The sequence below is a fragment of the Perissodus microlepis genome, chromosome 6 (genome assembly GCF_051167445.1).
Source record: "Perissodus microlepis isolate ML-2025 ecotype Zambia chromosome 6, ASM5116744v1, whole genome shotgun sequence".
Classification (NCBI taxonomy): Eukaryota; Metazoa; Chordata; class Actinopteri; order Cichliformes; family Cichlidae; genus Perissodus; species Perissodus microlepis.
This window is the reverse complement of record NC_140466.1, coordinates 15,869,145-15,881,419: the sequence shown is the minus strand read 5'-3', so window position 1 is coordinate 15,881,419 and position 12,275 is coordinate 15,869,145. Positions and strand designations below refer to the sequence as shown.

The 12,275-nt window shown below is 37.1% G+C and overlaps 1 protein-coding gene across 1 annotated transcript; it reads right to left on the bottom strand.

Annotated features, from left to right (window-relative positions):
- Positions 1 to 5,780: 5,780 nt before the first annotated feature.
- On the bottom strand, positions 5,781 to 12,214 carry tspan34a (tetraspanin 34a). The gene is made up of 8 exons (XM_084931035.1): positions 10,908 to 12,214; positions 9,743 to 9,824; positions 8,380 to 8,592; positions 7,471 to 7,545; positions 7,259 to 7,366; positions 6,920 to 7,060; positions 6,709 to 6,801; positions 5,781 to 6,213 (listed from the first exon to the last, which is right to left on the bottom strand). The coding sequence occupies exons 2-8, from the start codon at positions 9,797 to 9,799 to the stop codon at positions 6,157 to 6,159; spliced, it is 744 nt and encodes a 247-aa protein (XP_084787161.1). The 5' UTR covers positions 9,800 to 9,824; positions 10,908 to 12,214; the 3' UTR covers positions 5,781 to 6,156.
- Positions 12,215 to 12,275: the final 61 nt, after the last annotated feature.

Here is a 12,275-nt window from a genome sequence, read left to right as displayed (position 1 = left end):
AAGTATACAGTAGTCGCACAGTTTCAGAAAGACTTTTGAAACACTATCTCATCAGCTGGGCCGGTCATTCAACAGGTGTTCCTGCTGCCTTTGACTGTAAAGCAATAATGAGTTTATGTTCCCCGTGTAAACAAACAGTCTCCTTCCCATGTATTCCCGCAAGCAGTTTCTTAGCCTCTCCCTTGGCATCCCATCATTGCACCATTAGACTTGATTGTGCTCTGTCACCCGTGACGTGATCACATGCTGGCTGTTGAAAGCAGACTAGCTGACGGTCTTATAACAGAACCAGTGTTTAACTTTCTCATATACAAACCTGGGCTTTAAAAGTCACTTTCCCCTCCCTTCTTCTCAGTTTCTGTTTCCCAGAATCACTATTTAACATTAGCGCATACAATGAGAAAGATTAGGAAAGGTAAATGAATCTGGTTTATTTGTAGGTTTTTTATCACATGCGCTCATGTGGGTGACATTTGTAGTATCAACTTTATTTACCAGCAAGATAAGTAGTAATTCAGGGTTATGCGACTGTGTTTAAAACGCATTCAAGGTCTATTCCTCCAGCTACAGCATGATCATTCTCCACAAGAGGGCACAGTTTACAAACTATTGCCTCCTTCTTCCACTCAATCGCCCCCTTAGTATTTAAACAAACCTCCAGACTGTGACTGTGTGCATTTTACAATCAGTATTTTTGTAGAGCCCCTCTGTTGTTTCACTGCTTTTCAACAAAAGGCTGTACTGACAGGTTAGATCTGCTTTTCTTGCTTCCTTATTCTCAAGGGTTGCCACATCAGGTAGCTCCGGATGTGTGATTTGGCAGATATCTAAAGGCCTTCCTGATATAACTGCAAAAGGATTTGTGTCTCCTCCCAGTATTGAACTGGGAATCTTTGGACTCCTGTTCATTTATACCATTCTCTAGAAAGACACCAGTAAATATTTGAATAAACCAATGACACGTCAGCAGCTTGTTGTGGGGGTTAAAAGCTGAACAGGCGGCTTTTGTTTCTGTTTATTCAAATGACAAGTACATATATAAACGATGGCCCGTCATAAACTGTGACAATAAAGTTACTCCAGGAAGTACTGCATTAGAATTATTCACATACTGGAAGGAAACAGTTCATGAATGTGTAACTTTGTGAAAGCCCGACTGCCAGCTTTTTCTGACAATACCAGATTTTGATGAAAATATGTTTATCTTTCAAGTATGCAGTTTGGGCATTAACTTTCTGGACAAATCCGCTTTTTCGATTTCTCTATACGTCATATTAAATTACATTTTAAATCAAAGAATGGAAATGTGACTAAAAAGCAGACTTTTAACTTTTATTCAAGAGGTTGAAAGTAAAAATATTGCATTAACTGTTTCGGGATTGCAGTCATTTTTATATGCAGTCCCCAATTTTTGGAAGCTCAAAAGTAACTGGTCAGTTACTTTTGAGCTTCCAAGGAGTGATTGAAACCATAAACATCACCAACTGCTGTGTTTCCTTTCTTGACATGCTCTGTTATGCCACTGCGGCCTTCACCTTCAAGGGCTGCTTGTTTGTGGGTCTGTCTGCATTCACTTTTGCCATCAGAAACTAAGCATGCTCTATTGGGATGAGATCAGATGACTGACAATGACATTGAAGAATTTCTCTTTTCTTTGCCTTTGAGGACTTCTTGGGTTACGTACATTTGTTTTGCATCATTATCCATTTGCACTGTAACACAAAGTCCTATCAGTTTTGCACCAGCTGGTTGCATCTAAGCAGAGAGTATAGCCCTGCATACTTCACAGTTCTTCTTGCTGCTGCTATCGGCAGTCATATCATCAATAAACATTAGTGACCCGATTTCACTTGCAGCCATACATGCCCATGAGCCGTTTCTTTTCTTCTTCATACTTCTTCCCAGGTAAACTTTGGTTTCAACTGCCCAAAGGTTTCTTTTTGTTTTTAGAGCTGTGCTGACTCTTTAGATGATGTCTAATCTAATGTTCTTGAGTGTAACCAGTGCTCCCTACTGTAATTCCTCTGTATTTCCATTCATGATTCATGTTGTGATTGTAGATTTTGGCACTGGTACGACTTTCAGGACTTTTGGTGCTGCTGTCCAGTTCATTCCTTTTTATGATTGCAGATTTTGCCACTTTTAATGTTTTTCTCTGTGATCATTTATTGTTTTGTTTTTTTGTTGTTTTTTCATTGTTATTTTTTTTCAGTCTAAATGGCCTCATTCACTGGCAGCTATATGTCTTTTGAAATCATATTGAGAGTTCCAATCAACCACCAACAAATTGAGACTTAACATTTAGAATCAACTGGAGATATCTGCTTAATTTGTTATGAAAAACAGGGGAAATAAACTCATCTGGCCATTAAACTGTTTGTCAGAGACTTTGTCTCTAAAATTTGTCCTCAGGAGATTTTATTCCTAAGTGTATCTACTAAAAAAGTCTATATTTTATAAGAATTTTATAAGAAAACAAACAAACAATCAATCTATGATCTATGACATCTTGAGGTAGTATGATCACATTGTACCACATCAAGATGTTTTACATTTTTTATGTCATCAGGACACCACAAAGCCAGCTAGAAAACATAACATACTGTACTATAGAATACTTCTGAAGTTTATAAGTTGAGGACATTGATCAAAACTCTTCACTACTGTCTGTAACTTTAACCCAGTTCATATTCAACAGGCCGGGCTTCAGTCTCCGGTGAACAAAGACGGAATGACTGTGCTTAAGAAGGGTTTTATTTTCCACAATAAAATGTTTAAGGTTTAAAGTTATTGTTATTGTCCCACTAGAAGAAATTTGTTGCCAAGCTCATGTAAGAGAATACACAACAACTATGTAAGCCTGTTGTACAAATGCATGCAGTAAATGTAAAATCATACTAAGCAAAAGTACAGAAAGCAATATAATCAGGTTGCAGATAGGTATGTAAGTGGTAAAAAGAAAAAGAAAAAGACATGGAGTCGTTTAGTCCTCCAGGCAGATTAATAGAAAGACAACCTCAGGGCAATAACTCAAACTCCCAAAGAAGTGGCTGCTTCAGACTGAGGTTATTATAGTTAACTAAAACTCAAACTCAAAATTGAAAACATTTAGGAAAAAATATTAGAAAATGAAAACTACAACACACCAAATTAAAAAAAAATACAGAAAATGTTGTTACTTTTGGTAATTTTGGTCAAATTTGTCAAAACAACCTGCATGAGGAGACATTGGTTCATATATTTACTGAAAAAGGGAAGGCTGTTTGTGAGTCTGCTGCCTTGATAAAACGTTGTGTTTGTATGCATGTCTTTAGTTTTTTTGACCTGTGTAGCTAAAAGACAGATGGCTCTATGGTATAGTGGTTGACACATTCACCTACACATAACATTTCCCCGATTTGAGACTGGGTGGAGGCACAGTAGATTGGTACTCTCAGTGTTGATACGAGTCCCAGATAAAAGTGGGGGTGGGATCAGGAAGGTCACCCTGTGTAAAATCTGTGCCGAGTCAAACATGTGGATCAAATAAGGGACTAGCTGAAAGTAACTTAGACAAAGGAGAGATTCATTACACTAAGTCACAAAGTCATCGTCTAGTGTCTCACCTTCAGGAAGACCGAAAAAACACAGTCGCCAGCAAACCTGAAAATGCGCCTGTTCTTGTAATTGGTGTTGCTCTCAGTAGTGTATATGATGTTTAAATATGTATTTTAAATCTTTAGGGCAACACTAATATTTCTGTGTCAGTGCTGAAATCACAACTCATATGTCACATCACATTTAAACTTCTCTTACTTTCCATATGCTTGAAGTTCTTATAAGAATGTTGACCTAAAAAAGAACTTAATAATGTCATAACGCTATAAAACATAATCACATGTTGAGGTTCATCTGTTTTATGATGTTTATGATGGCTGTGGCAGAACATGTGACTGTAAAACCGGCTGCGTCACCAGCTAGCATACCTTAAAATGTACTCATTAGACCTCAGAGAAGACACACACACACACACACACACACACACACACACACAGACACACACACACACACAGACACACACACACAAACGCACACACAACCCCGTTCAGCTCTCTTAGTGAGGACCTTCATTGACATAATGGTTTCCCTAGCCCCTAGACCGGTGTGTGTGTCCTCACAAGTGACTGTTGGTTCTCACAAGTATAGTAGAATGCAAATTTCGGTCCTCACAAAGATAGCTAGAAAGGAACACACACACACACACACACACACACACACACACACACACACACACACACACACACACACACACACACACACACGCACACTCTGTGTGATCAATCCTGCTTAATATAAATTGAAATGTATCAAATAAAATTAACCTATGGAAATATAATTTACTTTACTTATTAAAGTGTTTTAACCACTTGGCTACACCATACTGATCAAATATACCTTTTCATCCCTCATGCAATTAAACACCTGTTTGTTGATATTAATATGTAACTTATACACTTTGTTAAGTCTACTTATTACCTGCCACTATTTTTTTTCTTAATGCCTGAATACTAGACATTTTCCAAAGCTTGAAGCAGACTGTTGAACCACGAGATTTAACTCAAAAGATTAAATTGGAGTGGATATACTGAAAAATATGAGTTCATTCAACACTAACATGACTGATGTTCAGGGTTGTGTAAGGACTTCATACATAGATTACTTTTGAAGTCTGTCTTATCACCAGTGTTCATGATAACTTAACTGCTTTCTGTGTCCTGCAGATGAAAGCAGCAGCATTAATGGAAAATTCAACTCTTATCAAGTCTTTCTTTAATAATTAGCTTACGTATTATCTCCGGCCACTTTATTGGCACCTCTTACTAAAACCAGGTTGGACTTACATTTGCCTTCAGAAATGACTTCAATCTTCATGGCATCAATTTAAAAAGGGACTATAAATACTTTTTAAAGATTTTGGGGCTTATTGACATGAGAGCGTCACATAGCTGCCTGAGATTTGTCAGCTGCACATTCATGATGTAAATCTCCCCTTTCACCACATCACAAAGGTTATCTACTGGATTCGGATCTGGTGACCCTGGAGGCCATTTGAATACAGTTAACTCATTGTCATGTTCAAGAAGCCAGTTTGAGATTACTTGAGCTTTGTGACATGACACTGTGGTCATAAAGAGAAAGAATACTCGGGTAGGGTGTGGCATTTAAATGATACTGAGTTGATACCAATGGGTTTGATACAATGCAGGATGGATCCGTGGTTTCATGTTGTTTACATCAAAATGAAGCCCTACCATCCATCTGTGTCACAGTAGAGATTGAGACCCATCAGAATTTTAGTCAGAAAATTGTAGTTTCAGTTTCCTGTTCTTGGCTGACAGGTGTGGCTTTCTGCTGCCGTCACCCATCTGCTTCAAGGTTCCACATGTTTTCTGTTTAGAGATGCTCTTCTGCATTTTTGGTTGTAACAAGTGGTTATTTGAGTTACTGTTTCAGCCAGAAAACTGTTGCTCACTGGATATTTTCTCATTTCTGGACCATTAATTGTAAACCCTAGGGACGGTTATGCCATGTTCAGAGTCACTTAAATTACTTTTCTTCCGTGTTTTGATGCTCAATTTGAACTTCAGCAGGTCGTCTTGACCATGTGCATATGCCAAAATTCACAGAGTTACTGTCATGTGATTCATATTCGACTTACCAAACAACTGAGCAGGTGTACCTAAAAAGTTGTAAAGTAGTAAGATAAAAAAATCAAGTAAACTACGATCAATTATGGCACAAGTTCAGTTTGTTCTTTTTATTATTTAGAAGTGATCATACATAAAAATAATAATAAACTCATAACATTAATTTAGTGACTGTAAACCACTGACACAAAGAAACCAGAGTTCTCTGCACTGTGCATCATTTCAAGTGTATCAGCACATACAGCAGGAGACCCTCACACAAACATAAATAAATCACAGTATAAGTGTGTACAGATACATAGTTTTAAAAGTAAAAAGATGTTACTAGCTTTTCCTCTATCTTTGTATGAAAGCTTTAAAAACCAGAAGAGGCAGAGCATTCAATCTTCAGCTGAAAATCTGCTTTGAATCAAATACTAGAAAACTTTCCACAGACAAAACCGCTTAGCAAAATTTCTCCAAAGTTGAATTATCGATCTTTTCCAGCCTTGCAGTAGAGAACCATTGAAACCACCATGGCAGCGATCTGCAAAGACAACAGTTGATCAACATTAGATCTAAATACAGTGATCTGAGATGAGATACAAGTTACAATGTGGACAAATTCTGTGTCATATTCTGTACTCTGTAAGATGCAAATTGCTGAACAAGCTGTGGACTTTGCTGCAACTGTCATGCCATTTATAAGGTAAGGTTGAGTCAAATTATGGGATGTTAACTGAACTGTTTATTTTATTCAAAAATAAATAAGGTGTTCATTTGGGCTGAAACTATTTCCCCTTACTTCAAGAGTCAAATCAGTATGAAAATTAACTTTTTTAATATGTTGTTTCACAGTAATAAAATTAAAATGAATCACCCAGAAAAAAGACACACACACTGTGTCATCTAGTATCATTTATAAGTATATGTAAGATATATGGCCATAAAGAAATTGAAGATAAAAATATACACAATAGATAATAACTTGTGGTACTAGCTTGCAGTATATAACTGATGGATGATGGAACGTGAACGATACCTCGAGAGCAGCGATCCCCATTGCCACACCTGCAATGACCAGAGCGTTGTGCTCTATCAGCTGCAGCAGTTTGTCAAAGCAGCCATCGATGTTCTAAAAGTAAAACAAATGTTTTTAGCTGAGGATGGGAAACACTGCTGTGCACTGTACATTGGATTAATTCTGTTGCTGACATGCATAAAATTAGGCCAAATGTAGGCTGGTCTCATACCGAACGTTGCGCTTTAATTTCATCGCATTTCTCAGCACTGATGGTTGAATTACAGCATGGGGCTGGATAGAGACCTTTATCGTTATTGTTAAAAGGCGAGCCTGTAAAATCTGTGTAGTTCCTGTATCCACAGCATTTAAGCTAGAAGAGAGCAAAAAAGTGTTAATGCAACAAGTTTTTAATTACCATAACAACAGAACAAAATTACAACTACAAGTTTGATTAATGTGTAAAATGTGAAGTAATTCAAAACGTTAGTCTTAAAAGTTTGATCAAATAAACTTCCATGTGCAAATAGATCACAAACCTTTCTCTTAAATAAATAAATGGGTACAGTACCTCTTTCATTGTGTTGTCCCAGACAGAAGTCAGCTTGTTTTCCTTTCCATAGTTGTTTTTAATGCTCTTTTGGACGTTTCTCTCCAGTTCCTGAAGAAGCTCACCAGCCTGAGAGACACAGAGAGACAGTAGCACGTTATCATACTTTTCTAAAGGTTCTAAATCTGACCATTGGCAGCTCTTGCCAGATTTTGCTCTTCAGAGCCACTTACCACATCTTTGAAGACAAAGAGCACAATGGCTCCTGCAACCTCGATGAGGAAGATAATCAAAACAATACTGAAGAACTAAAAGGGGGAAAACAAAAAAGCATACTGTAAAACATTCTTAACAGCATACTCTTAAGGTGTCAATAGAGAAACAGATGTATAGTTACAAGAAAGTACCTGCTCAAATATAAAGCTAAAGAGTAGCTACAGAAGAATCACAGCTTAAGTCACTATACAGTACATGTCCATGAAGATGGTAAAGTTTTCAAGATGGCCATTTACTGTGCATTTCTAAGTCAGTGTAACAGCAAAACCAGCCATAAAACACATTTATTTCCTGCAGTGTTTGTTTTTGTGTGCAGTACAGTAATTGGCTGTGGATATGCCTTTCCACACTAACTGCCATTTGTACACTGCGAGTTTTGTCTTCTTTATCCACTTACATCTATTGCCTTTAGCCTCATTCATTTGACAAGAACTAGCGTCAGCAGTCATAAAGTGTTGGCTCTGGTAAGTTAGAGTGTTGAAGAATCTTTCAAGAGCACCTGCACCTGTTTTCAAATGTATCGATAACACACGAAGAAGAAATTTACTGATGTGTCAGTATTTGGTCACATCATGTGTGAGGACACACGTCTTTAAATGAATGGCAAAAGGAAATACTAAACACTTCTTTTAAACACTTTTCTGACTCAGCTGACTTAAATATAATTCTCTCTACTCCCCAGTTATAAACTGAAATTGTCATCTCAAGGAAAGACTTTGGTGCCAGTTATATTTTATTGATTTGGGCAAAGTTGCAAACTTTATTATCCTACTATTACAGACACAGAAGACCATATCTGCTGTTCTTTCTTTCTTTCTTTTTTACAAATGTTTTATTTATTTATTTTTATTTCAAACTTTGCTCACCGTCAGCAGCATGCACTTGCTCTCCCTGATGGCACCACAGCAGCCCAGGAAGCCAATCAGAAGTAGTACAGCACCCACGGCGATGAGCAGGTAGCTGACGTTTGCCAGTTGTGATAACGAGGAGGCGTCTTCCACCTCATCCAGTATATCCAGAAAGGAACTCCTGTCCACCTGCACCCAAATTCCCACACCCAGAATGATGGCACCTGCTAACTGCAGGTTTATGAAGAAAGAAAGGAGAGAAAGAAAAAAACTGTAAGATAATGTAAGCAGACGATTAAAACATGGAATGCTAATGGGAAATTAAACTAAAAAACTGAACGTGAATGATATGAACTGCACTAACTTTTTTAATAAGTAACAGTGGCAAAAATAAATTGTATTTATTTATAGCTGTCAACATTTTAAGAAAAACTGTTTCTTACTACATGTTAAATTAATTTTCTGATATCACTGAAAATCCGAAGGAAAAAGACAAAAATAGGGAACAAGAGACGTAAGAAGAAAAGTTGGCAACTGGATTTCTTTAGGTTTGCAAAGACATTTCACCTAAAACTACTCAATCTACTGAAAACTACTCAAGAATTCCAGTTGCCTCTTTTTACGCTTGATCGTGATGACTGATAAATTACACAGACATAAAGAAAAATACTCTGGAAATGAGTTTGTTCATTCTAGCAACATCAGTAAAATAAAATGGCAATGTAAGAAGTGACACTGTTACAATAGAAGTAATGGGAGCTGTAATTTTTCTGCATGCGCACAAAGTAATCATAAAAAAAGATTGATGAAACTGTTATAGTGATGAAAAACTGTGATAACGGATAAAAAATGAGTGAAACTGTTATGGTGATGAAAAACTGTCATAGTGGAGGAAAAATTGTCTCCGAGCATGGAGGGCAATCCACAGATCAGCGCTCCTGTCAGTTAATGCTCACTGAAAATATTCGACCTGAATGTGACATGTTTGCATTGAGCGGGAGCACTGTAGCGATAATTGGTGTTATGTTGTAAGTTAGTTAGCTAAGGCTAAGCAGACCATCTTTTCTCTCCGACCTTACATTAAATAGACATAATGTTTAGTGGTACTGTTCATCTAATCTGATTTATGGGGAAAAGCAAATATTCATATTATTGAAAACTCTGACTTAAAGCCATATCTGAACAGAGAAAGTGGGCTAAAATGTACGTCTTATTGAGACTACCTATAAAAGAGAATAATTCATACAGCCAAATGAAATGGTTTGGCCTTTTTTGATTCACTACTCTCTATAAAGTCTTCTTTGTAGTCTGGTGTAGGATGTGAAACCAAGCTGTTGAAGAGATGCAGAGAAACAGAAGTTCTCTCTTTTTTCCAACTTACAAAGATGCCGCCATTGAAGATGAACATCATAATTTTGAGAAAGCCGGAACAACACATTTTGGCTGATTTCTGTTTTTTCACTCTGTTGAAAAAACAAGAACAAAAAAATTATGTCAGTTCAGGTGAAAACAACTTATCTAGTGTAATTACAATTATTATTTTTCAGCATTTAACATGGGGAACTTTTCTTTTACTTCTGATATTCAAATCAATAGCAAGAGGCAGACAACACAAGCAGTGGCCAACATGGGTCACTCGGCATTCGCTTGGGTTAAACATTAACCAAAGTAGCTGGCAGAAAAAGAGAGGGGGGTCGTAATCTTCTTTAAATATACCAGTCGTTTCATGCTGACGTCATGCAGTTTCGGTTGAAGCATTGCCCAAGTCTACATGTTATTTTTTATTCATTTTGCTGCTAGTTATTAAATCCTCCTACTCTAGGCATCTCAGCTGTGTAATATGTTTGCTTCTTTTTTCCTTGCATTTAAGTCTGTATTTGGTTGAGTTGGGGTAAAAAAAATTGCTTCCTCTAGCTTTGAACTGCAAGTGTGCTGAAATATTACAGCTGAGGTACCTTATCAGGTTAGTGGTTTCACAGTTTAGGTAGCACAGGAGTGCCATAAAAGAGGCACACACAACCCCTTGTCCATTAACTTGCACAACCTAACATGCCTGTTCCTGGTATCAGAGAAATAAACTCCGTTTTATAGTGACTGTCATGTTCTTCCTTATTGCAGCTTTGACAACAGCAATCAATTGGACCTACTTTGCAGCTGCAACCTTGTTTCCATGAGGCAATAAAGTTCCCTTATAACACCTCCATGTTAATTTCTGAATACATACTCGAGCAGCCACAGAAGAGGGGAATAAATTACTTAAACTCTAAGAAGAAAAGTTGTTTCTGCACCAACACTTTTAATAGAAATGCAGCAGCTAAATAACTCAGTTTGATGGGTTTTTTTGTTTTTTGTACCTGTTTTTATACAAAATAATAACACCTGGACATTGCTAAGGAATAGTAATCATGTCACTATAACTTGCCTAATGTTAATAAAATCCTTTGATTACAGAACAAACCATTCATCCGGATGAGCTTTAGATTAAGGAAGATTAATAGCAGTGTAGTTGTGGAGTTTGAATTAAAAAGTGAAGAAAGCAACTATACCTGTGTTGTACTGAGGTGTGCGTGTCCGCTGAGGTCTGATCAGCGAGGAGTGTCTGTGCATCGACGATTTGGACTGCCCATTTAAGTTCTCACAGGTCGCACAACCCCATGACCAACACGCCCACCATAGGACACACACACACACAAACACAGGGTTCAAAGTTATTTTCAATCACATTTCACAACTTTCCATGACATTGAGATAAGTTTTTATGACCAAACGTCACGAGGACAAAAAAAAAATCAGACAACAACATCATATAAAGCAATTTAATCTGACAAGAGATATTTTCTCAGGTGACGTAATCCAGTCACAAGCTCCTATACAAGGGTATCTGGGAAGCATGTTTTCCAAAACTTCCTGGTTTCATTGTTTTCTTGCAACTCATCAAGGGCTGAAAAAAATACTAATTTAAAATTAAATTAATAATTCAGGTTTTTCATAACAAACACGACTCACACAATCACAATTGTGCTCTACACAATAAGATCTTTCTTGGTGATCAGTCCAATCAAAGAAACCATGGTGATCAAATCAATACAGGTCATGGTCAAAGTAAAAGGTTCACTATTAAAACACAGTAGGAAGTCCAGTGTGATGTCATTGAACAATTAAAACTGTCATGATAAACGATAACTGGTTTACTCGTGGAACATTTTTACGCTAATATTTATGACTTTATTGATTTGTCGTGCTATTGATTAGTGAATGATTTCAACACTGCATTGAAACTTTTGGGAATGTTTTATTATTAACTTCGTGGATCATTAGGAAGTACTTAATCTGATTCAGCATTGATTCCTTCCCGACTCCCTCAAAATGACATTTCTTTTGTATAATAGCTTTAAAATATCAGTGTGCAAAATTTACCCTTCATGCATTAAAAGCTACCTTTGAAGCACATACGCTATATTGCCAGAAGTATTTGATCATCTGCATATGAACTTGAGTGACATCCAATTCTTAATCCATAGGGTTTAATATAATGTAGGCTCACCCTTTGCAGTTATAACTATTCCGTAAGGGTTAGTTAGTGTGTCTATGGGAATTTTTGACCATTCTTCCAGAAGTGAACCCTGAGAAGGTCTGGCCCGGAGTCTGTGCTATGATTCAGCCCAAAGGTGGTCTGTCAGGTAGAGGTGTTGGTTCTAATACCGTCCATCCATTCGCGCTCACATTCACACCTATGGGCAATTTGTTCTAATACCACCTAAGCAAAACTACACCAATTAAATGTCTATAACACAGTAACATAAAAGTGTGCCGGTACTCACAGTGTTTTATCTCCTTTCTGATAATTCACTGGAGAAAACTGTCTTTCCAAGCAATGACTCATCCATTTAAAAACAAATTACAAAAATATACAT